Source organism: Anoplophora glabripennis, unplaced genomic scaffold (assembly GCF_000390285.2).
Source record: "Anoplophora glabripennis isolate ALB-LARVAE unplaced genomic scaffold, Agla_2.0 scaffold811, whole genome shotgun sequence".
NCBI lineage: Eukaryota > Metazoa > Arthropoda > Insecta > Coleoptera > Cerambycidae > Anoplophora > Anoplophora glabripennis.
The window spans coordinates 142,980-166,941 of NW_019417047.1; the positions used below are offsets into that span (position 1 = coordinate 142,980).

Genomic DNA, 23,962 nt, shown 5'->3' on the forward strand with positions numbered 1-23,962 from the left:
AAATCCTAAAAAAACTAACCTTAAAAAAAGTGTCCCACAAAGTGTCACTGGTCAAGGTCGTTCCCGCCGACTTCTAGAAGTTGGTTAAAAACTAACATCACTAATGCATTTCCCAACCAGCAAGACACCCTGGTAGCAAAATCTTGCACAAGATACTTATACAAGACTACTGTGTACCTACTGCTGAAATCAGTATCAGGTTTACTGCAAGATTCATTGTGCAATTGTCTTGATCAAAGCTTTCAATGGATTTGATTCAGGGCACTTGAGCACAAAGGGATAAATTAAAGCAAGTGACTATATTGCAGACTTACATTAGAATTAAGTAAGACATTTTGTACTTATACTAATTCACCCCTTTGGATTCGAGTACTTTTGGTTAAGTCTGGTGCAAGTATTGTAAAAGTAGGTATCTTGCATAAGAAACGATATAAATTTCAGCAATAGACAAAACAATCTGACACAATTTGGCTACTTCAAGTAAACTTGATACAACTTGTGTATTAGAATTGCACATGATTGTGCTACCAGGAGTACCAGGGCAGTTTTATAGTTTTCAGGTTATATGACAATTATTATGTTCTATTGTATTATTATTATTGCTTTCGAAATGTAAATTTGATATATTATAGCTATAGGGGCAAGTACTTACCATTATTTTGTTGTCGGCAACTGAAATATTTTATTTTATCACAAGAACGTTTTGGCAGCTAAATTATAAAACAGCTTATATGGCAAATATACAGGCTGTTACAAATTCACTTCTCACTAGTACTACAGGGATCTCGGAAACGGTAAGAGCTACGAAGTAGCTTAAATGGGGGCAAAGTTATCAGGGGAACCAACATTGTGCCTCTAAGAAATCAAGGCTAACATGATTAGTTTTCGAAATATCTGAAAAAAACCGAAAATTTAAAAATACGTTTTTGTTTAATTTCAGCCTTGTTTGAGGAGATATTGAAAAACAAAGAACACTTTCTCATGGCCATTTTTTGCCCTCTATCGAATGGCATAATCGATTTTTATATGTAACGTTTCGTCTCTCCAAGACCATCATCAACTTCATTTTTTTAAATACAACCCTGGAAATTTTATTACATTTTTTTCAAGCCTTCATGACCCCCAATACTGTACTGCCTCAGCCCTAACCAGATTCAGATGTTTTGTCTCGAAAAATTCATCTTCGGTGTATTCGTACAAAATTTATCTAAATTTTTTATTTAGATTTCTTTGTTTATTGAATTATCGTACACTGTAACTGTCGTTAGATCCTATAAAATCCATCTAGTTATTAAAACTATTACCACCAAAATGTTTGTACACTATGTGCATACTATTAGTATAAAAAAAATGATTACTTACCAAAAAAATTTCGACTATAAACAGCTAATGTGTGTGACATTTTTCGTGAAACACAATGCACGTAGGGTGACTCAGACCTAATAGCCTGGTCGGCATTATAGAAAAACGAGAAGAGCAAATAGAAAACCGCAAGCGCCAATCTCTGTGGTATGACGTTATAGATACTTAACTTAAAATTCCATCTTGGTAAGTTTTAACGCCTAAAAGGGTGTGACATCGTCGGAATTGTTTCTCTCAGCTATTATTAAAAAAAGTTATATGTATAGAAATTAAACACCGGTTCGACCAATTTTGTTACTGATTTAGTCCAAAAGAAAATACTTGCAAATGTTTGTATTAATTATTGACATAAATCCCTTGTCAACTGTTGTCACCTTAGGTATTTTTTAATTATTTATGCGAATAGGTATACTACATTAAAAAAAATAGTACTCATAATGAAAAGGTACATATGGTTTTGGTTCTTGGTGAAGCTGGGAAAGATTTGTAATCTACTGTATGACTATAAAAACGAATGATTTATGTTAGTAATGAATATAATTAAAAATACGTTGTCCACGGCAATATTGATAAAATCAGTAACAGACTTAATGGAACCTGTATTTTTTTCTATATTGTTATTGAAAAAAAAATTTTACATGAGGTAAAAAAATATTTATGATCTTGTGAAAAATAATTTAGATGTCTCGTGGCGGTAAATTTACCAAGATGGAATTTTAAGTTAAGTGCAGCTTGATCAAATCAAACTCGTCTTATCCGCGAAGTGTGTAGATCAAGAAGAGAGTACCCAGTTAGAGTGATAAAGCCAGAAGACCTTAATAGTACCGCAGGTACTCTCTGCGCAAAAATTTTAACATCATCCATTAAGATCCACACATGCAGTTTCCTTAATACCTACTCTTTCCATTTTCCTCTAATGCTGGCCAACCTGTGTCACTACATTTTGCTTAGATGATAAATGTTTAAGCCTGTTTACATATTTTATTATTTAACTATATATCATTTTATTGGATTTTTTCAGGATTGCAGACAGCCATTCATCGGAGGATCCTTTTTTGATCACGAAGGGCAGCCTTATTGTGAGACCCACTATCACCTAAAAAGGGGTTCACTATGCGCTGGATGTCATAAGCCGATATCTGGTCGTTGCGTAACAGCTATGTTTAGAAAATTCCATCCAGAACACTTTGTATGTGCTTTTTGCCTAAAGCAATTAAATAAAGGCACATTTAAAGAACAAAACGACAAACCGTATTGTCATACGTGTTTCGAGAAACTATTTGGATAATGCTTTTCTACAGTTACTTAATATGCTTACCATACAACTAGAAAGCAAATATCCGGACTACCCAATAATGTGGCATAACATGGCCCACTGTAGCTTAACATTTTCAAGTATAAACAGTTTAAAGTATTTTATCTGGGGGCAATAAAAACACAGCTGTGTGTAAGTAAACTTAAAAAAAATGATATATGGTTGAGAACTATTAATGCAATAATAAGTAAAAGCTTTTAATATCACTAATGTACTTTGAATTAGTTTGCGGCATGTCTTTCATTCCATCTTTATTGATGAAGTACTTCGAAATATTCTTGAAAATAACAAAATGCCTTGAAGTGCATAGAAAACTTTTGTGAATACCCACATCAGCATATTTTGAAGACTACAAAACAATTTAAAATAAAACCTGAAATTTGCCATAGCAGTCTCATGCTACTTTAAAATAAAAAATTCAGAGAACAAGAAATGTTTTAAAACAGTTTCAAAATACATAATTATAATAGGGAAAGTTAGCCATGCTAAGATTTTTGGTAAAAGCATCTGAGAAAAACTAACTTCAAATATAATGGAACGAGTGACCGAAAAATAGTTTGGTTTAGACTTTCATTATTTACCTATTTAAACAATAGTTTTCAACAACTGTTAAATCAAATATCTACTATTATTACTATTATTTATAAGGTTACATTAAAATGAAAATATCTTCTCTAGAAAGACTGGCTTTCTACAGATATTTGTTATTCAACACAACATAAATCATACACTTTGAAAAGGCATTTATATTCTTAAATGAACCATGTAACTATACTTATTATAACTAACTTTGGTTGTGATGAAAATAATATGAACTATGTTGTTTTCTTTTTTAAATTTGGGTTTTTTTTTGTACTAGAACAGGGCTGTAAGGAGGAAGCTTGGGTCGGGATCAACCAATTTTCGTATCAGGACAGTAAAAATCTAAACATTAAGCGATGCGACATTCTTTCAACGGTGGTTCCTAACGCCAAAACAAAGTAACTAACATTTTTCTATAAAACGGAAAACATTTGGCATTAATGAGAATGTTTTGCAGATTTGGTTAGATCATTTCCAATAATTCCAATCCGTTCTTTTTTGTTTTTTCTTAACATGCGCGGTTTACTAGTAAAAATTTAAAAAATAGTACATTAGACACATCAGCAGTTTATCATAAATAAAAGTTAATTATTTTGTGCTATTTTAAAAAAAAAATTATTATGTGAAATAATACAATTAGAGATATACCGTGAGCGGCAAAAGTATAGAATATATTTATTTAAAAATCAGATGGTATGTTATTTGAAAAATCGCTCGGACCCGTTGAATTATATTTTTAGTTATGCATTTTCTGAAGCAATTTTCATTTATACAGGGTGGCCCAAAAAAAGTTATGAAATCAAGTCCAACTTTTTTAAATGGAAACCCCACTTAATTGTGTTTTTATTCAATTCTCCATGAAATTCTGATCATTATTTATGTAACATAACCTATACCTATATTTAACCGTTTTCGAGATAATGGTGTCTGAATGTAGAATATGGAAAACTTTCAAAAATTACTCTCGATACGTAAGGACTGTAACGTCAAAGTCAGTGGAAACTGGTGTACTTTTTGCTAAATACATTTTGTGTTTTTCAAATATTTAAGCACAGCTTGATTGATTGAATGATCTGGATACTTGTTATTGAATATATCACACACTTCTTATTGTGTTCTGGCTTTGTCACCGTGTCCCAAATAAATTAGAATTTCTATCGGCTGCGTGTCTGTTAGATGCGCCATCTAGTTAAGTAATTGCACTTTCCTAAATAATAAAAAATAGTAGTAGTGAACAGGGTACATCAGTTTCAACTGACTTTGACGTTACCTATTTAATATTTACTTGCTTGACGACGGCTACAATGCGTGTTTTGCTGGAGAGTTTTTTAAGTTTTTTGTTCTTTACAAAAAAACATGAAACGCTGCTAAAAATTTGCAAAAATAACCTGGCTCGTAATTTAAATAGTGACATTTAACAAAATCATATTTTATACCATAAAATTATGCGTTTTTAATTAAATTATACCTAAATACCTCACTTATATTTTTTACATTCGTCATTGCGTGCTAATGATCAAAATAAATCACCGAACCACTTATTTCTTATGGATTTGTGTGATTTGAGGAAACTTTCTGTGAACCACACAAATCTAAGGTGGAAAAGTAAACGTGGATTTATTTTAAACCAGCAGGGTAAATGTCAGGGTAATTTTTGAAAATTTTCCATATGCTATATTCAGACGCCATTATCTCGAAAACGGTTAAAGATAGGTATGTTATGTTACATAAATTATCAGAATTTGATGGAGAATTGAATAAAAATACAGAAAAGAGGGGTTTCCATTTAAAAAAGTTGGCCTTGATTTCATAAGTTTTTTTTGGGCCACTCGGTATAAATGAAAATTGCTTCAGAAAATGCGCAACTAAAAACATAATTCGACGGGTACGAGCGATTTTTCAAATAACGAACATCTCATTTTTAAATAAATATATTCCATACATTTGTCGCTCACTATATACATATCGTGCATCCAGTTCAATACTGCCGTAACTGCAAATTTTTAATTTTTGATTTTATGGCGGTATTTCAGTGCCAACATGTTTAACTTCGAAATGAAATACAGCCACAAGTGATTAAGTTTTAAAATAGACCATATTTTGCAAATATGGCAGATATGGCGCAGATGTGACTTTAAAATATTAAAATTTCAGTGCAATAACGCCATATCTAACAAAATTCTAATATTGTCTCAGTCTATAATTCTTCTATGTATGGTTATATATCAGCAACATGTAAGTATACTCTATCAAAATTTTAAACAGCTAATTAATTATGGAACTAATTAAACAACACCACTGTTTTATTTCCTTCTACTCAAAAATGTTATAATTTACACTTGTGGCGGTATTGAACTGGATGTACGATATGTAATCACATAAAACTTTGTCTATTACTTTTCCTTCAAGTAAAAGCAAATTTGTGTAAAACTAACTTGCACAGATTTCCATCCATGCCTTTAACCATTTTAGACCTTCTAATTTCTAGACGCACAGACCACTTTCATGAAAAAACAAATTCAATCTGGGATTTCAAAAAAGTAGTGCATGTATAAATATGCAAAATCTTCTATTTCTGTCATAATCAACTAATAACTACAATTAACTTGTTTATTTGTTGAGTTAGTATTCCTTTTCTGAACTTGACATGGATATGCTATTTTTTACTAGTGCTATTTTTATGCTAAATTACACCACACAAAAAAAAAGTTGTTTGTATGAATTTAAAAGATGAAGAAAATTAAATTCTGTGAAAAATCAATCCTTTCTGAGATCTCCGCTATTTAAATTTAATACATATATTTTTCCTCTATTTTAAAATAATAATTATTCCAGTCACAGAAAAGGGCAGCTTTTGGGCAAACAAACTGCTGTTTTTGTTCACTCTATCGCTTCCGACCTCTTTCTTTAATAATTCTTGAATAATTCATTAAAAATGTACCTTTAGAAATCACTTTTAGTTTTGATCCTGAAGGTTTGTCGCAATGTCCTGTATATCAAAATCTATCTTGATGAACATTTTTCTAAGCATCAGCAGGAAGCATGTAATGTTGTTTTACGGTGAAAAAAATATATATTTGTAGTGTATGAACAGAATAAGTGTGCAAGTGTATGACTGCCCGTATCAATTTATTTCTTTAAGGGTCGGTTTTTCTCACTAACAAATAAAATTAATTAGGAGGTGGAAAAACCGGTCCAAAATATAGTATTCTAATTTTCATCTTATACCTACAATAATTATAGGTTAAATTGTTACGCTTTATTAAATTTAATTTTTTTATATAAAGGCCAAATTAATCGTGAATAAATTTATGCATTGATAAATAATGTTTTATTTAATAACCATTAAATGTTTTTCAGAAAAACGTTTAAACTTCCTCTTGTTACCCTACTGTTATTTATAGGCAACAACATACAGCAAAATAGCATGCATACACCAATCGCTGGCATTAAAACCGATTAAAAATGTCATGGGAATTGTATGTTTGTAAATATGGACAGTATCGATGTGTCAGGGACAGCAGTGCCAAAATTTAGAAAAAAGAACCAACCTTGCCTGTCTCAGCTCAAAGATCTACATTTTTCAACCCGATAAAAGAAGTCAAAGTTTCGGTAGATTTTTCCCATACCTTATTTCAAATTATTTTGTAGTACGCGCACAATTGCTACAAGAAGATACAACTTTTAGAAAAAAATTTTTTAAGTCCAAGATCGTTCACGTATGTGCATTACTGTACGATTTATTGAAACATGAAAAACCCGATTTTTCCAAAAACTATCAAATATTTTGCAAGAAAATGCTCTCATTCTACTGGCCAAGGACTATATATTCTGAAAGTTTCGTAAAAAAATCTTTTTTCGTTTTAAAAACATACAAGTTTTAAAAAAATGCGATTTTTAACCGTTTTTTGCTATAAAGTTTTACAACTTTTGTTGTTGATTTTTTTCTAAAATGTTTTTTTTTATATGAAAAAAAACGTGGGATGAAGTACCTAGTCTAGTTCATTCGATTCTACAAAATTTTTCCTAATCTTTACATGTCTTTGTTTATTGAACTAAATTCTGGCACGTAAAAATCTAATTTGATTGTACTATTCCCACTTATTCCTGTTTATTACCACATTCCCATTTATTTCTACTTATTCCAATGTATTCCGTTTAATACAGATCGTCAAATAAATACAGTAACTGAAAGTTCATAACATCTGGATCGTTTATATAATGTTTTAGTTTAATTTATTGTGGGTTCTTATTACAAATATTTCTATATTTTTCAAGCATTCTCTTGACTGTAGAAAGTTTAACTCCATTTACTTTTTTACTTCAAAGGCCGATTTAAACATTTTTCAAATTTTATTTCTACTTCACACTTAGAGCATATACTTCATGGAGGAAGCATGGTGATAGTGTAGACGAGTGACAGAGAAAAAGAGATAGTTTGGGTACTACCTTTCTCTCTCGAGCAGGCACGTGATTGGCTAACGCAACTCCTTCTTTATCCTCGGACATATACTACTGGAGATAGCTGCCCAATGACCTGGTGCGTCACAAGGTGAAAAGAGAGATAGCCGCTATGAAGGTATGCGCTATCTCTCTCTTGCCGAACATGATTGGCTAACAACTGATCCCCTCTACGACTACACGACAACAGCCAAGCACATTTGGCGAGAAAGAGATAGCATATACCTTCATAGCTGATATGTATTTCTATATAGAAGTCAACGATAGCCTCCTTATAAATATATTCCTCATTCACTAACACCCTGTATAATGCCTATAGGAACATAACATAAAAAAATAAAACTCTTCAGGAGGGTAGAGTTAAAAATATATTTTATTTATGTTTGATGGATAATCAAAAGTATTTTATTAAAATTTAATAACTTATCTTTAATTGCTTAATTTTTTTACAAATTACGACTTTCTTTCAAGTTTATTCTTCAGGCCAAGCTAGGTCGATATTAGTAACGTCTAATGCAGCAACATCAATGGGAAATTTTAATATTGAGTTTAAACTAGGTTGCGTCCTTTGGAAGTCGCCATTTACNAAATTTTTTTTTAATCACGCCATCGTATTATACTCATTTTTCTCTATCTGCTCTTAAAATTAATGACATTATGACTGAATCACCCTGTATATTTTTTAAAGTGAGTGCTGCGAAAAAATAGTTTTCACAGCAAATTTATGGAAAATTGTGTCAAAATCAATTTTAAAAATTTTTAAAGCTGACCTAACTTTATATATTCTAAAAAATGAGATCATTATTTAATTTAAAAACAACAGATTTGTAGCAAGTTGAACAAAAAACTCAGAATTTTTTGATAAACTTGTTAAGGATTAAATTTAAAAAATCTACTAAATAATAGAAAACAAGTGCACTGATCCTATTTTTTTTTTAAATTCAAACACTCAGCTTTACTCGTTTCTTTAAGATCTGTTTAATAGTTGAACATTTTTGAAAATGCCATAGCGTTTCATTTTTATTATATTCCATATTAAACAGGATCTTTTCGTTTTGTCCTAAAAATGGAACATACCTGTAGCCACCCTTGCCTCCATACTGTGAATGTATTTCTTCCTAACAGCTTGCGTTCTCCTATGCAACACTCTCAGGGGAGTTTTTTGAAAAATTTCCAAGGTTTCATTTTTATAGGCATTTATTTTATTTACTATATCATTCATATCAACTTTGCCTATTATTTGGCATAATGCATAATAATGTTTACGCTTATTTTGTTCGCCATCCTTAAGTTTCTTTAGACTGGTTCTAGGGATATTTTGTAATTTCACAACCGCAGCTATTTCAGAGTGGAAAATTTCTTTTTCGATTGCTCTGCACTGGTCAAATGTTATACGCTTATCTCTAGGATCATCAATTTGAACATAAAATGGTCTACCATTACCGAGCATTCTTACATCGGCATCCTCCCGACCACTCGCACAAAATGTTAATTTGCTTCTGTTACATCTAAAAAAGGTAGTTAAATATCTCTTAGGCGATTAAAACCGATAAGCAGATAATCATTTTTCATTACCTAGTAAAGCATGAAGCTGGAAATACTTTGTTTACACATCGGTAAATACATATATAATAAATGTAAGAAGAAAGGGAATTTATTTCTGATTTTATAAGCCTTACCCTAATATTTTTTCCATGCTGTCAAATATAACATCCTGAATATTAAACTTTGCCATAACTTTATTGTTAATAATCCAAGGAGTTTGACCCATTTCACGTGAAAATTTTAAGTATCTTCCTCCTATCCATATTGATTCTGCCACACAATGAACTTTTGCTATTGTTTCTTTGTTTGGTGTAGATGGGGGAACAGTGAAATATTTCTTAAATAAGGCATCATCACATTTGTCTAGAATTTCCACTATAACGTTTTTACTTGCCTCTTGTTGTTTACCTTTCTTTATTAAATGTGTTAATTGTTTTATATTCTGTATCTCCTAAAATATGAAGCAAATAGTTATGTAGATAGTGTTAGAAAATAATTTAAAACTAAAGCAACTCTATCTCGATTCTCTGCAATAAACACCTGAAAAATAAGAAAATAAGTAAACAACTTTACTCACCAAATTATCGTCTTCGTATTCCACCTCAAACGTCAGAATTAAATTTGATTGTGGGTTGAATAATTTAGATGTTATTTCAGATATTGTTGCAGTGGAGGCTATTTTAAAGATTTTATTAACACTTTCTATACCTTTAAAAACACAGAATTAGGTAAAGCTATTCCTGTTGATTGTAAAAGCAAAAAAATAAATTACTTACTGTTGAAGTCACTATATACTTTTGGAAAATTTTCTTTTAAATATGTACACATACTGTGATTTCTGATGATCACACTTTTGGGTAAACTTATATGAGTAACAAAGTCTGAATACTGGTACTCATTAATGTTACTAAATTTTATGTTTTCAGAAAATTTTTTTACTGTCGAGTCTTGTAATATATCTAAACACACTCGACATGGATTTCGTTTAATTTTTTTTGATGGTAGATTAATTTCTGTGTTTGGATTTTCGTTCAATATATCCTAAAACAATTTACATACATATAGTTGCCAGTAAGCAACAGGCAAATCTTGAAAAATAGTTTTTTCAATTAAACTTAATAAATTGTTTTTTGTAAATTATTTTTAAGATGGGACGGAGAGTCAGTTACTGCGACTGACTATGTATTTCTCACATACTTCTATCCTATACTTCTATAGAAGTATGTGGTATTTCTATCATTTAAGTTGTGAAAAATATATTTTTAGAGGTTAGTAAATACTGAAAAAATATTTGTATAAAATTCTTACTTTTATGTAAGCATCTGCATCTATATACATTTCTGTTCCAATCCTCATATTCAACAATCTTAATATACATCTTGAACAACAATCAAATTCTTGCAAACAGTTTATTATAGCAATGTGTTCGTGGTTTGGATTTGGAATAACCATAATAGATCAAAATTTCTTTGGATCAGAGTAAACCCATCGAGTAAATCATCATTAATCACTTATAGCTGTTTTACATTGTCAATTTATTCATCAATAAATTGATGTAGTTCTTGGAAAATACTATATTTTCTATGATGTAGTTCTTCATTAATTAAATTCACGATTTTATTGGTAAACAGTGTGGTTTTTTGACGTATGAATCAGTTCTACCACAGAACATCCTAGAGTTCTACCAAGGAAAATATTTGAGTAGTGTTCCGTATTCCACCGGTACACAGCACACACGAAACAACAATGGTATTCGTTGAAATTTAAATGTTGTTTCCCAGGTTTTCTAACCTATATTGCATGTAATTGTTCTTCATTGTACTAAATAATTTTGGTTTAATATCAGTTAAAATGGATAATGATTTGGATAGGTCGGTTCGTTTATTGGAGGACGCCTTATCACCAGGAGCAGGATTATTAAAAAAAAATGTGCGAATCCCTAGGAGAGATAAAAGTGACTGCTTTGATTTATCGCTTACATTAGCTCCCCATGAAATAAAAAACATTATGTTTAGAGATGGCACTTCATTATATGAGGAAACTATAACAACTATTTTACATACTGACAAATCTGTTACAGGAAAAGTTATACAAGCCAATAATATTCCTTGGAAAACTACAATTGATAATCTGTTTTCTGAATTTTATTCTGTTCTCCAAAGTCATTCAGGTAATATGTATATAATTTACGGTAAAATTTGTATATAATTTACGGTAAAATTTCCTTAACTAGTTACTATTTAAAATGAGTAATGGCTGAGCGGTGTTTAAATGAACTTAAGCACTATGAATTCTTAAACTTAATTACTGTACGTTTGAACTTTGTAGGAAGTCACAGCATTTTAGACGTAATATCTGATTTAGCTCGTTGTTGTTCAGATGTTTTAAAAATTGTACAAGGATTGAGATCAAAAGTTGCCACTTTATCCATAGAAGAAGAAATCTGGTTAGAAGAAGAACGAAATACATGGCGATTACTTTTTATTCTCTATCAAGATCGCCTTTTTGCTCAAAATGGAATGCAAGGTAAATACGAATCTAATAGTTTGCAACAAAATTAGTAACTTGATTGAAACTGTAAAATGTTTAAACCATTTGGTGATCCAATATATATTATGTTATTAAATTCCAGATATTACACAATATTTTGGTTCTTCTGAAAAACTTTGTGTTGAAAATTTATTCAAACGTGATAGCCTTTTGAGAGAAAGTCAGCTTGTTATCGATTGGTTGGAATGTAACGCGGCGGACAAGAATGACGATGTTCTGCACTTTTCAGATAGTAGTGTGGGTTGGGAAAATACATTACATCAGTTACAGTTTGCAGAAAATATAGCTTTCGGCAGCTCGAGGAAGATTGTATCACAAATGGATCCAGATGCTCCACATTACGAAAAAAAACCTTTACACGATTTGGATATGGAAGATGAAGCACATCTATCCAAACGTATTTTTACTGAAATTAGGTGTGGAAAATTAGAGGAAGCTCAAAAGGTACAGCTGTTATATTTTTAGTACATTTTTGAAAGTTGTTTCCAGAAAAATATTACTTTAGTGTTACAGCTTTATTTACCTACGCCTTGTATAAATAAAAATATTTATATTATTTTACATGTTTAGTTATGTAGGCAGTGTGGGCATTCCTGGAGAGCCGCTATATTTGAGGGTTGGAGACTGTTTCATGATCCGAATATAAAAGAAAATCCTGAATTTGATGCAAATTCAGAAGTAGATGATGGATATGAGGAAATAGATTCCAACGAACTTAGGGAAATCGAGGGAAATAGTAACAGAGATGTGTGGAAGAACATAGCTATTAAATATTGCAAACAAGTAAGTGATACTTTCGAATTAAGTACTTAATGAAATTTGTCAAACATTCTGGGGGTGACAGAGGATATTGATTTCATAAAAAAAACTAAATTTATTATACCGATTATATCGTAAGTAGAGCAACCAAAAGAAATGTAATAATTCATTTTTTTAATATATAAAGATGTTTGTAAATTGTCATAAATTTGAATCACGAAAACTGTTAAAGGTATAAAAGTAACAGTATATAGAAAAAGATCTGCCAACTAAAAATTGTTTTTAGTGGAAATCGATAAAAAAAAAACAGCTGGGGTGTTTAAGAATGTAGACAAACTTTTAGGAGTGATTCTTTGAGTATTTTTAAACCAAAAGGGTTGTATAAACATATGTCCATAAATCGATAGTTTCATAGGGTGTTGAAATTTGAAAAAAAAGTCACTTTCTATAATATCTCTGAAGATGCTTGATTCAAAACGAAACAGCTAACAACTTATCTTATTACAAGTAGCAGTGGCAGTTATACCAGGAATAAGTTTCATTAAAAAAAAGGCGAGAATTTAATTTAATCTTTTTGTTGAGGAACAACTCTCTCTCGCTCGGTCTGTGAAAAAGCTCCCAAATAGTTTTTTCTGCTAATCCCGTTCTTGGATTAGAGTGGGTTTTGTTTTCAAAAAATTATTAAGAATATTTCGTTAAGCAAAAATATTTTAAGATTGTTGTTCTTCCATCACATTTTGTAATTATGCATCTGCGGTAGAATAAATTTATAATTCAATGGCCTACGTCTGCCTTTTGTTGAACTAAATTCAAAATCATCTACCTTACAAAGAAAGTTGCAGTCCACAACTACCGAAGGATACAAGGAAAGGAACCGGTCGTAAGGACACAGTGGTCTTCCCCAAATATTGTTCAATCGTTTTCAAAGGGATAGCTTTCCCGAGATCTGTCGAGCACCCTGCACTATTCCGAAGAAGCCTATAAATGAGTATTAAAGTTTGTTAATAATTATAACTTGTTTATTTTATAGGAATACTTAAATCCTTACGAGAGAGCAGCAGTGGGCTCATTTTGTGGATTTGTGAGTCCAATTCTTCCAGTTTGTGACTCTTGGAAAGATAATTTGTGGGCGTACATGAAGTCTATGGTGGATATACGGGTCGAATCTGAGATCAGAGATTGCTGTGTGAGGAACAAAGAATATATGCCGTTGCCCGAAGAATATTGGGTTCAAAGGTAATTTAAGGTTATTTACATTTTTCTTTATGTAGAGTGAAAGTAATTTTGGGTGTTGTTGTAGAATGTCTCTTAATGAAGTCTTCGCCAGCCTAGAGTCGTCCGCGAACCCTACTGTACGGGAAGAATCTCGTAGAACGGAGCACATAATTCAGAAATATATAATTCTAGACGAAATACCGTCTCTATTTGGAGAATTGGACGAATGGACAGAAGATAATAAAGTATCGACTCATTATTTACGGTTTTACGCGCATTTAATTCTATTTCTGGATCAGATCGGTCAGGGACATAATCGAGACATCACGGAAAAGGTGTTGAAAGCGTAAGTCAGATTTTATTTCAAAATATGAATTAAAAATCACTTTCAATGTGTATGTTGTGAATTTTAAATTATGTTCATAAAAATCCAACCGATACAGTTACATCAAGAGGCTGATGGGGCGTAACGAAGCCGAATTAATACCGTTCTATGTGAGCAAATTGAATCCCGGCTCGCAAATTTATTTGTATTCACAGTATTTGGAGAAAATTATTGATACCAATGAGAGGAAATCACATTTGACATATGCCGAACAGAATGGATTGGACGTTTTGTCCATCACGAAGCAAGTGGTTGAAAATATCAGAAATATACCAAATGAAATAGAAGGAAGCGTGAACCTTCAGGTGAGTAAAATGGACAATAAACATTTTTGTTCACGAATGGAAACAAAATGTTGAGTTAATGTTTTTTTCTTTTTTTTTGTAAAAGAGACGCTAAAATTGTAGGACCTGAACAACTTCAAAAAGTAACATGTTTTATTTAGAGGGATACAGGGTGTCAGATAATTTTTTTAAAATCAAGTTTTGACTATTCCAAAAAAATTGTTTCCAATGGCACAAGTACACCAGGAAAATTAGCGAAAATAAAAGAGAAACTCGAAAAAAGTCTTATCCTAATTTGAAAATAAATTATGAATTTTTACTTTAATTTTACATTTAAATCGTAATTAAATAGCTAACAAAATATTGAAAAAACAAGTTTACTTTGCCTTAATATGGAAAAAAATAATTTTTTAAATGAACGATAGCTTCATTTATTTATTTAATAATAGTAAAATAATTCCGAAATTGAAATTTTAATTAATATTTTGTTTAACAATAATTTTTGTGACATTTTTGTAAATTTAAAAAAATGAATTATAAAAGACGCATTTTTCTGGGGNTTATTTAATAATAGTAAAATAATTCCGAAATTGAAATTTTAATTAATATTTCGTTTAACAATAATTTTTGTAACATTTTTGTAAATTAAAAAAAATTAAGTATAAAAGATGCATTTTTCTGGGGTTCAGGAGTATTCTACGAATTCGTTTAAAAAAAAAATAAGTTTCTACGATGAATAGAAGCCGAGATATTGCAAAATTTACAGCGCACATCAATTCGAACTTTTCCCACCCACGCGACCGCTTGAACGAGCTTCCCCCACCACCACGGCGCCGTCCGCCGGTCAGTTTACTTAGTGAGTAAATACCTTCTCTTTAAAGGGCTCGTGAGTCGTTAATTTTCCACATTTTTCAATGCAATTCACGGGAAATCGTAGTTTACGTCGTAAACTGTATTTTGTGAAAAATTCAAGTCTTAATATTTATAGACAATTCAGCAAAGCTCCACTGACCAAAAGAAATCCTTTTTTCTATTATAAAAAGTTGCTTTTTTAACATATTTGAGAAAAGAACTTAATTTTTTAAAAAGAAATTATCGTTCTTGTAATATGAAACAAATTATGTGATATCTAGAGAAAGGTTTAAGAATTTTTTCAATTAGACTGCATTATAACGGAGTTAAAACTGATTTTTAGAGATATTTTCAACTTTTGTCTGAATAAAGTCCAAGTGAATAGAGAATGAATTGTTTTCTTAATGATATATTGATAAATTAATTAATAAAGTACTTTACATTGCGCTTCCATTGTCTTATCTAGGAATATCTCACTTGCTTTTGTTCTCGGGCTAAGCTTTGTGGGGGCAGACCTATTATCAGACCCCCTAGGCCCGTATTCATGCTCATTTAGGTTTTTATTGCTGGTTCTAAGATCGCTATGGATGGAATCTCTAGTTGGACAATGATAGACCTTTGGGATGTTCTGTAAAGCTCTTTATAACTGGTCGCATCGATGCTAGCGAACGTTTTGCCAATCTTCATTGTTGGCATTTTCAGTGGTGGCTCTGCAGAAGCTTCGCCATGTCCAATAGTCCAAGAATTATAGAAAAATGCTTACAGAAATTATTACCTGGACAAAAAAAATATGATCGTATAGAATATTAAATTTTAAATTGAGTTTCTTGTTCTTTAAACTCGATCCAAAATGGCGAACATGGTTTAAAAAAATCGCAAAGTTGCAAAAAACGGTTTTTCTAAAATAACTAAAAAAAATATAGCACCGATTGAAAAATTTTAAATAAGAAAGGTGTAGGTTTTAAAAAGATCTATCGACTGATATTTTGTAAGTATCGATTGCTTTGTTACTTTTCGAGATATATCGAAAAAACCTTTAAAAATTTTCTCTTTTCTCTTCTTCTATAACTCGTTTACATTTACGTTCCCATACTTGCTATTTGCTGCAAACATAGCCCGCGGCAAGCCAAAAAAGTACATTTTTGAAAAATTTAAAAATATTAATTATTTTTCAAGATATATGGATTTTTTGAAAAAAAGGCGTTCTCGAAACTTCCACATCTCAGCGGATAGCCCTACAGTAACGATTTTCGGTTTATTTTCTTCGTAAAGAGCTATATTATCATGCTGTTAAAAAATGTTGACGATATTATTAATTTTAAGGATTAAAAAATGACTGAAAATGTTGCACTTTTTTTGGGTGTTTTTTTCAAATAACTATTTCAATTTTTATTTTATGAAAATGAGTTTTAAAGAAAGAAACTGCTCTTTTCGCGGATTAAAAAAAATGTTTTTCTACAACCTTCTGGTGCCGAGATAATTTTTTTATTTAAAAAAAAAAATTTATGGACGAAATTAACATTTTACAGCTATGCGCTTGATGGATGTTAATATTGAATACTTATATTTTCAAAAAAAAATAGTAGGATATGTTTACTTGATTTTTAGTATTAGTAATTGAGTAATAAACTGAAGCGTGCAAGCGCTGAGTGCGTCATCTGGACCGGACGGAGAAGTAGGGGGAAGCGGCGTACGCTCGCTCTGAGAACTGATGACGTGGAGTCTAAATGGGTCGCGCTTGCATATTATAGAAGAAGAGAAAAGAGAAGATTTTTAAAGGTTTTTTCGATATATCTCGAAAAGTAACAAAGCAATCGATACTTACAAAAAATCAGTCGATAGATCTTTTTAAATACTATAACTTTCTCATTTAAAATTTTTCAATCGGTGCTATATTTTTTTAGTTATTTTAGAAAAACCGTTTTTTGCAACTTTGCGATTTTTTTAACCATGTTCGCCATTTTGGATCGAGTTTAAAAAACAAGAAACTCAATTTAAAATTTAATTTTCTATACGGTCATATTTTTTTTGTCCAGGTAATAATTTCTGCAAATTTAACATTAATCCGTGACAGAATGCTTGGACTACAAGTCGAAAACTTACTTGTAGCAAATTTTAACACAATACATCGTTTGTCCAAAAAGATCACGAAAACAAAAGACGGCATTCTTATTATTTTTTTTTAATGTTCTACAATCCCCTGTATAGTTTGAACGCTTTTTCAGCAAAAAATCACCGATTTAGACAAATACAAGATATCAGCCTTAGATTGGGTAAATTTTTACGACAACCAGAAAGCTGAGGCCTTAATCCAAGCAAACGCGATAATATTCACGTTCCTCACCTTAGGAAAACTAGACGCGGCTCAATTGGCCCTAAATAAAGTTTCGTCAGACACCGTTGACGTATTACTAAGTGAAGGTACAGCATTATAAAACATAAATAATTAGGTTTCGGTTACCTGGAATGCCATTAACTTTGTATTTAATCTACAGGTAACGTCGGCGAAGAACTGAACCAGGCAATTAAGGAACATTTTAGTTATAAGGCATACCTGGAAGCTCACGAGGCATTTAATGAGTGGTTTAAACAGTGCAAATGTAAACCTATGCCACCCGACGAATTGCCAGACAATGCGCAGTTTCCCGAAAAAGTCGCTCATCAGCATAGAATCTCTCAGTACAAAGCGGAACTGGAAAGGTAGGGGAAATTATGTCTTCCGTTATTCGATGTACAAGGTGTAATTATTCCTTTTTACCCTCATTTCACCCTATTATCATATATCAGGTGGATTGATATTATACAGGATGTTTCGCATGAGAACCGACACAGACAGGGGCATGTAGGGGAACCCAAAATATAGTGATTTAACGCAACTTACGTTTGTACTAAGCTACACCCCTGAGAAGCTATGGGCCTTGAAAGTGGGGTTTCAAATTTTGAAAAAAATCAATATCTCAGTTGTACTTGAACTTAGAAAAACCAAATTTGGTACACGGTGTGAGTCTACCAAGAGCATTAATCGACAATAAATAGAGTTCAATTGAAGCATTTTAAAGGGTTGATAAGGGATGATGCACCATTAAAATGTAACAGAATTTTTTAACCCATTGGCGGAATTAAAAAATTATTACTTTATTTTGTGGGGAATTTAAATCTAAAACGTTTCTTACTTTTATTAGTTTTCAAAAAAAAATTTCACATAACTGAATTATTGATTATTTCGAAATTTGAAACCCCCACGTTCAAGGCCAACGCCAAATCATCATATTTTGGATTCCCCTACATGCCCCTGCTCTGTGTCTCATCCGAAACACCTCAACTAGGTAAATGTCAGTGATCGTCAGAGATCATTGACACTGAGCTTCGTAAACTAAACACGGCACTTTAAAAAATAGTAACAAATATTTTTTATTAAATACTTGAACTGATTTCTAATAGTATTTTAAATGTATCTAATTAGTAAGTATTGTTATTAATTTATTATGTACATTTTATAAAGAGCAAAAATAATTATGTTATATTAATGATATTATTAGTGGAGTCAAGATGGCTTAAAATTTTGCATTATTTCGAAATAATTATGGGAAGCATGAATTGTCCTAAAACCTTTTGAAATTACTTGGAGATAAGTACATATTAGAAAAAAAGTTATAAACTTATTTTTGTACGCTAATTGTTTTTTAATTGTTTAAACAATAATAAATAATTTTTTTAAGAACATTTAAAATAATTCAATGAATTTTAAATCAAATTCTTTCAAATTGACCAAATAGGGGTTTTCGATGTCGCTGAACAAGAATATGAAGTCGGAAAATGAAAATTCAAAATGGCTGATCCAGTATGGCCGACTATTTTAAACAATTTATTTAACAATTATCGATTTTAAATCAAACTCGATTATATTTGTAATTAGTGATGTGAGTGAACATATATAACAAATTGATATATATCAATTTTTGATACATATAAGCTATTATATATATGTTAATAGCTGATATATATCAATTTTCCCGCCATTTCATCAATAAAGCCAAATTTCAAACATAACCTTATATTTTAAAACTAAAAACTTGTGGTGTGGTAGGCTTGGGTTGGACTGTAGTAGCTCTTGAGTACCTGGCATATCTCCGTCAAAAATGAATATAAAAATCTGAAATTTTAGGGGTGTACTATAGATGGGAAGAACTAAGAGCGCACGTAATTTCAAGTCACCCCTTCCACCCTAGGGGGTGAGGGCTATTTTACATCACTATTTGTAATATATATTGGTTTTTGAGGTCGCTAAACAAGAATATGATGTCGGAAAATGAAAATTCAAAATGGCTGATCCAATATGGCCAACTATATTAAACAATTTATTTAACAATTATTGATTTTAAAGAACAAACTCGCTCATATTTATAATATAGAGGTTCAAAAAATGAAAATTATAAATGACTAAAGTGGTTTTATTGAAAATATGTTTTATTTTTTAAAAAACAAATTTATTAAATCTCATCGAGTTCTTGCTCTTCTTCAAAAATAACTGGACAATTAAGGCAATCAATGCCAGCACGGGAAGAGCATGCTGTAGTGCAAATCAACCCTACTTTTTTTTAGTAGACGGAGACAATTACAAAACTTTTCTCATTAGCGTCGTCTACCGTTGCGCAGGAAAATCATATTTTTATTCCTATATCACAAATATAAATTGTATTAATAGTTCTTTAAAATGAGCCATCGTTTATTGAAATCGATTAAGGCATTTAGAAGTTATGTCAATTTAAAAATTTCAAGATAGCGTCCTTCATACTGACGTTGCTATGGTAATAACAAAAAAAAGTTCAAACAAAACTTGTGAAGGGAGTGTATCTAAAAAATGTATTTGCAAGTTAGGTTATATAAGTGAAATTTCGAAAAACCGACAATTTTCTGTAACACTATAGCAGTTGCGCCCCCTAGCTGTGAACTTACAAATTTGAAAATATTTTAAATCAATTTCTTTTGATCGCATTTGTTAATAGATTTTTTACCCCATAATCATAGCACGTCTAGTTTTCTATATACAGCCACTCGATACCGTTAATGGATCACCCTGTATATATATATATGTATATTATACTCATATCTATGTCTACATAAATAAGAGAATTTATATTCACAATTTCAGATACAGAATATATTGTGATACTTCAATTGTGACAAATATCTTTGTTCTGTTTTGTGTATTGGTGTGTATTATTATATAGAGCGCCAGTAGAATGTTGTAACTTTTTCTATTAATTCATGAAATATAATTGATCACTTACCAGGGCTAGCTTTTCTCACAGGATATCACTCAATGTAATTTAAATGGTAATTCAAAGATAAAAATTGTTTTAGTATTCGGGATTTAAAATTAACTCATAATTTTATTAGTGTTTTCTTTTTTTCTATGATTTGATTGACAACTAAATTTATTCTGTTAATTTTGCACAAATAATTTCTATGAATTTTATTAGAACATGAGTTCCCATCTCAGAAGTCGGTTCATAGATTAAACTGAATAAAATTAAATAATATAGTGTGATCTGGGTTCAAACATTCTATTGATATTTATGATGACAAATAAATTATTAAATTTTTCTATTCCCTAATTTAACCTGCTCTATCTTAGTTCTATGCTACAAACATGTACTTATTCTATTCTTATAATTATTATTGTCACTCACTTCAGACCGATCAACAATCCTTCTTTCTTACACTGTCCTTGCTTTCTTACGTCGGTACTTTCTCTCTGTAGCGTTGCTTATATCCTCTCCCTTCTAAGCGTCTACGTACTCTCTCCTGGTGATTGTCGATATATGCTAGATGGGACTTCTAACTCTCCCCTGGTCTCTCTTACCCCTCGAATCTTTTATTCTTGGCTAGGATAATTCAGACAATTTTAATAATCTAACCTTTTTAATATTTACGTTTTTCGTTATCCGTATCTCCTGTTACTTTCTTCCAATACAAATTCTTATCTCCAGAAACTTTTCATTCAGGTTCTCAATAACTTCTCCTCTCGTCTTTGATACTTTAATTAGCTGGTAATAATTTAATCTTCTTATATTCTTTTTGACAATTCCTCCTCTATACTCTCCTGTCTTATTTATTATTATTATTATTTTTTTTTTCGTCTCCTTGATTACCGTCGCACTACACACTTAATTTAAAATACAAAATCTCCTTTTTTTTTAATTAACCAATCAGATCACTTTAAATTTTACATTTTTAATTTAACTTTTCTAATATTATTTAATTCCCAATTCACTATCTAATGCCCTTATTTTATACCCACTTTTATAGATTTAGACTAATATTCCACTAAAATTCATAATCTACTTATAAATTGTCATCAAATTAACTTCCACTGTCATTCCTTGACATTAATATCTTTTTATCCCAATACTGCCATTTAAACCTTTGAATTATTGATTCTTCTCAATATATTTTAAAAATGAATATTAAATCAATTAATCAAAAAACGATATTTTTTTGCCATTATAATTTTCCACTTATTACTATAAATAAAAAATTTATTTTTCGCTGGATTTACTTTCTTTAAGGTCTTGACTTAATTCTTTGATGGTTTATTAAACAAAAAAAAAATGTTTTGTACATTATTAAACTTTATTTAACAATAAATTTCACGGATTTTTCATGAAATATTTTTATTTTTTATTTTTTGTTTTTTCAACTATTATTTCAATTATTTAAGAAAAATAAAATGCACCACCTTAGAGTAGAGAAGTTTAAGCTTTAAAAAGTGCTATCATAAAGTTTCAATATCACATTTACAACTATAGTTTTTGATCTATAAAGTATGGCCTAAAAAGTCAAATTTGTGATTTTTTTAAATTATTGAATATGTTGGGCTCAATATTTTACAAATTAAATTTTGAAGATTTTTTCCATATCTCTCACTGTCTCAATCGTCATTTGAAGAGTAATCTGTGAAAGTTACAGACATTTATTTTAAAAATTAAAAGAATGACAGCTATTTTATTATTATTGTACAAAATTATAGAATGACATAACTTTGTATACGTACTATATATTTTTTTTTCTCAAGTTTAAAGACATAAAATTTTGATAGCCGGATGACTCTTCTTTCATTTAAATTTTTGTGAGGTCGATTTGATCAATTAGATCAAAAGTTATAATAAATTTAGTGTAGCACAATTTGTTGAATAAATAATTTAGCGTACACTCTACAGTTGGTAACTTTTTATATGTTGTTTCTGACAACTTTACAAAGCGAAAAATAAAAAGTTCTCTCTTAATTTTCACAAAGTCGAAATCTATCTTGACTCCACTATTACGTACTTCTGTTAAATACGACTGTTGTTTCGTTCCAGATGGAAGCTGACTATGGCACATTTAGTTAAAAACGCAAAGACGCTGCTTTATAACGTTCTACTGTTTCCGGAAGGTTGGTTGGTTGGCGCGAAGAATGCGGATTACTTAAGATCAACTTGTATACCAGAAATCGTATTGCTGTTATATTCCATTTTATTTGAATCTGGATGCCACGAAGAAAGCGTTCAGCTGGCCGACGTTATCGCGTCCGAAAAATATCACATATACAACGTAAGGTTCTTAGAAGTACACTAACGTAGAACATATTTAATACTACACAGGATGTTTTTTTAAATTGGAGTTTTCCTTTTCACTCGACGAATATAATGGTAATAATTTGAAGACATTCCCTTGAAAAATCTTGTCCTTTTTGTCTTTCTTATACCGGTAATTCAGGCAGAACGTGACGTCTCATAAAAGTAATGGTGATTTAGGTTTTAAACAATACACTACATAAATACGATGTTTGAAATGGTCAATGTTTCCAGTAGTAATGAATTAATTGATATATTAGTTTACGGGAAATGTCACCAAAATACTGCCAAAGCAACGCAGTAATTTTGGCAACAGGCAGATATGTTGCGATGGACCGATATCATTGCCTCCAAATCGAAAGGTTGATATGCAAGTAATTTACTTCACACCTGTGGTGTGTTAGACTGAAATTACGCAAACACATAGAAGTAATTTATGGGTAAAAGGTTCATTTTTTATGAAAAATTAAACTATGCTGTGTTTGAAAGGATAACTGCAACTTAAGGAGGTATATCGAGTTTACTCAAATGCACAGATGTACTTGAAATTTATACAGCATCGTAAAAAAGTTCTGCATAAAATTCATATTTTCGTTAAACAATTTCTTTTTCGAAAAACGGTGAGACCCGTCGATTTTTATTTGATCCAGGGCACCTTTATTTGTGGAAAATTGTTTTTTTCGATAATCCGCTTAGGGCAGGGATGACAATTTTTTTTTAAATTACAACGCATATTTTTTTCCTTCCAAATTGATGACAGTGATAATTATCTAAACAACGGTGTGAAAATTTCGATATCCTACATAACAATTTTTTTTAGAAAAATGCACCTTAAGTTCTTATAAGTGATAATTGTTTACTTACACTATTAATGGCTCCGAAAAGGACAAAGTTGACAAAATTACATTTCAAACGAGTAAAATTACACTAATGTTTGTGTAAGTCTAGCGAAATTGTTCGAATTGCCCACCCTGTACCATTTGGCATTGTCCTAAGCGTGTGTAAACGCCGTCTACACTTCGTTCAAGCATTC

General features: G+C 30.8%; 2 protein-coding genes across 2 annotated transcripts in view; one reads left to right on the top strand and one right to left on the bottom strand.

Moving 5' to 3' along the window:
- Positions 1 to 8,128: 8,128 nt before the first annotated feature.
- Positions 8,129 to 10,850, bottom strand: LOC108912448 (putative tRNA pseudouridine synthase Pus10). The gene is made up of 6 exons (XM_023455869.1): positions 10,574 to 10,850; positions 10,042 to 10,306; positions 9,843 to 9,973; positions 9,400 to 9,716; positions 8,798 to 9,228; positions 8,129 to 8,311 (listed from the first exon to the last, which is right to left on the bottom strand). The coding sequence occupies exons 1-6, from the start codon at positions 10,715 to 10,717 to the stop codon at positions 8,193 to 8,195; spliced, it is 1,407 nt and encodes a 468-aa protein (XP_023311637.1). The 5' UTR covers positions 10,718 to 10,850; the 3' UTR covers positions 8,129 to 8,192.
- A 138-nt stretch (positions 10,851 to 10,988) lies between these two features.
- Positions 10,989 to 23,962, top strand: part of LOC108912457 (nuclear pore complex protein Nup107) — a 15,241-nt gene continuing 2,267 nt past the window's right edge. The window contains exons 1-10 of the mRNA XM_018717688.2: positions 10,989 to 11,435; positions 11,594 to 11,791; positions 11,898 to 12,259; positions 12,386 to 12,598; positions 13,605 to 13,810; positions 13,875 to 14,135; positions 14,233 to 14,479; positions 17,536 to 17,731; positions 17,806 to 18,010; positions 22,675 to 22,906. Coding sequence (XP_018573204.1) covers positions 11,117 to 11,435; positions 11,594 to 11,791; positions 11,898 to 12,259; positions 12,386 to 12,598; positions 13,605 to 13,810; positions 13,875 to 14,135; positions 14,233 to 14,479; positions 17,536 to 17,731; positions 17,806 to 18,010; positions 22,675 to 22,906 — 2,439 coding nt within the window. The 5' untranslated portion in view covers positions 10,989 to 11,116. The remainder of the gene's footprint in view (positions 11,436 to 11,593; positions 11,792 to 11,897; positions 12,260 to 12,385; positions 12,599 to 13,604; positions 13,811 to 13,874; positions 14,136 to 14,232; positions 14,480 to 17,535; positions 17,732 to 17,805; positions 18,011 to 22,674; positions 22,907 to 23,962) is intronic.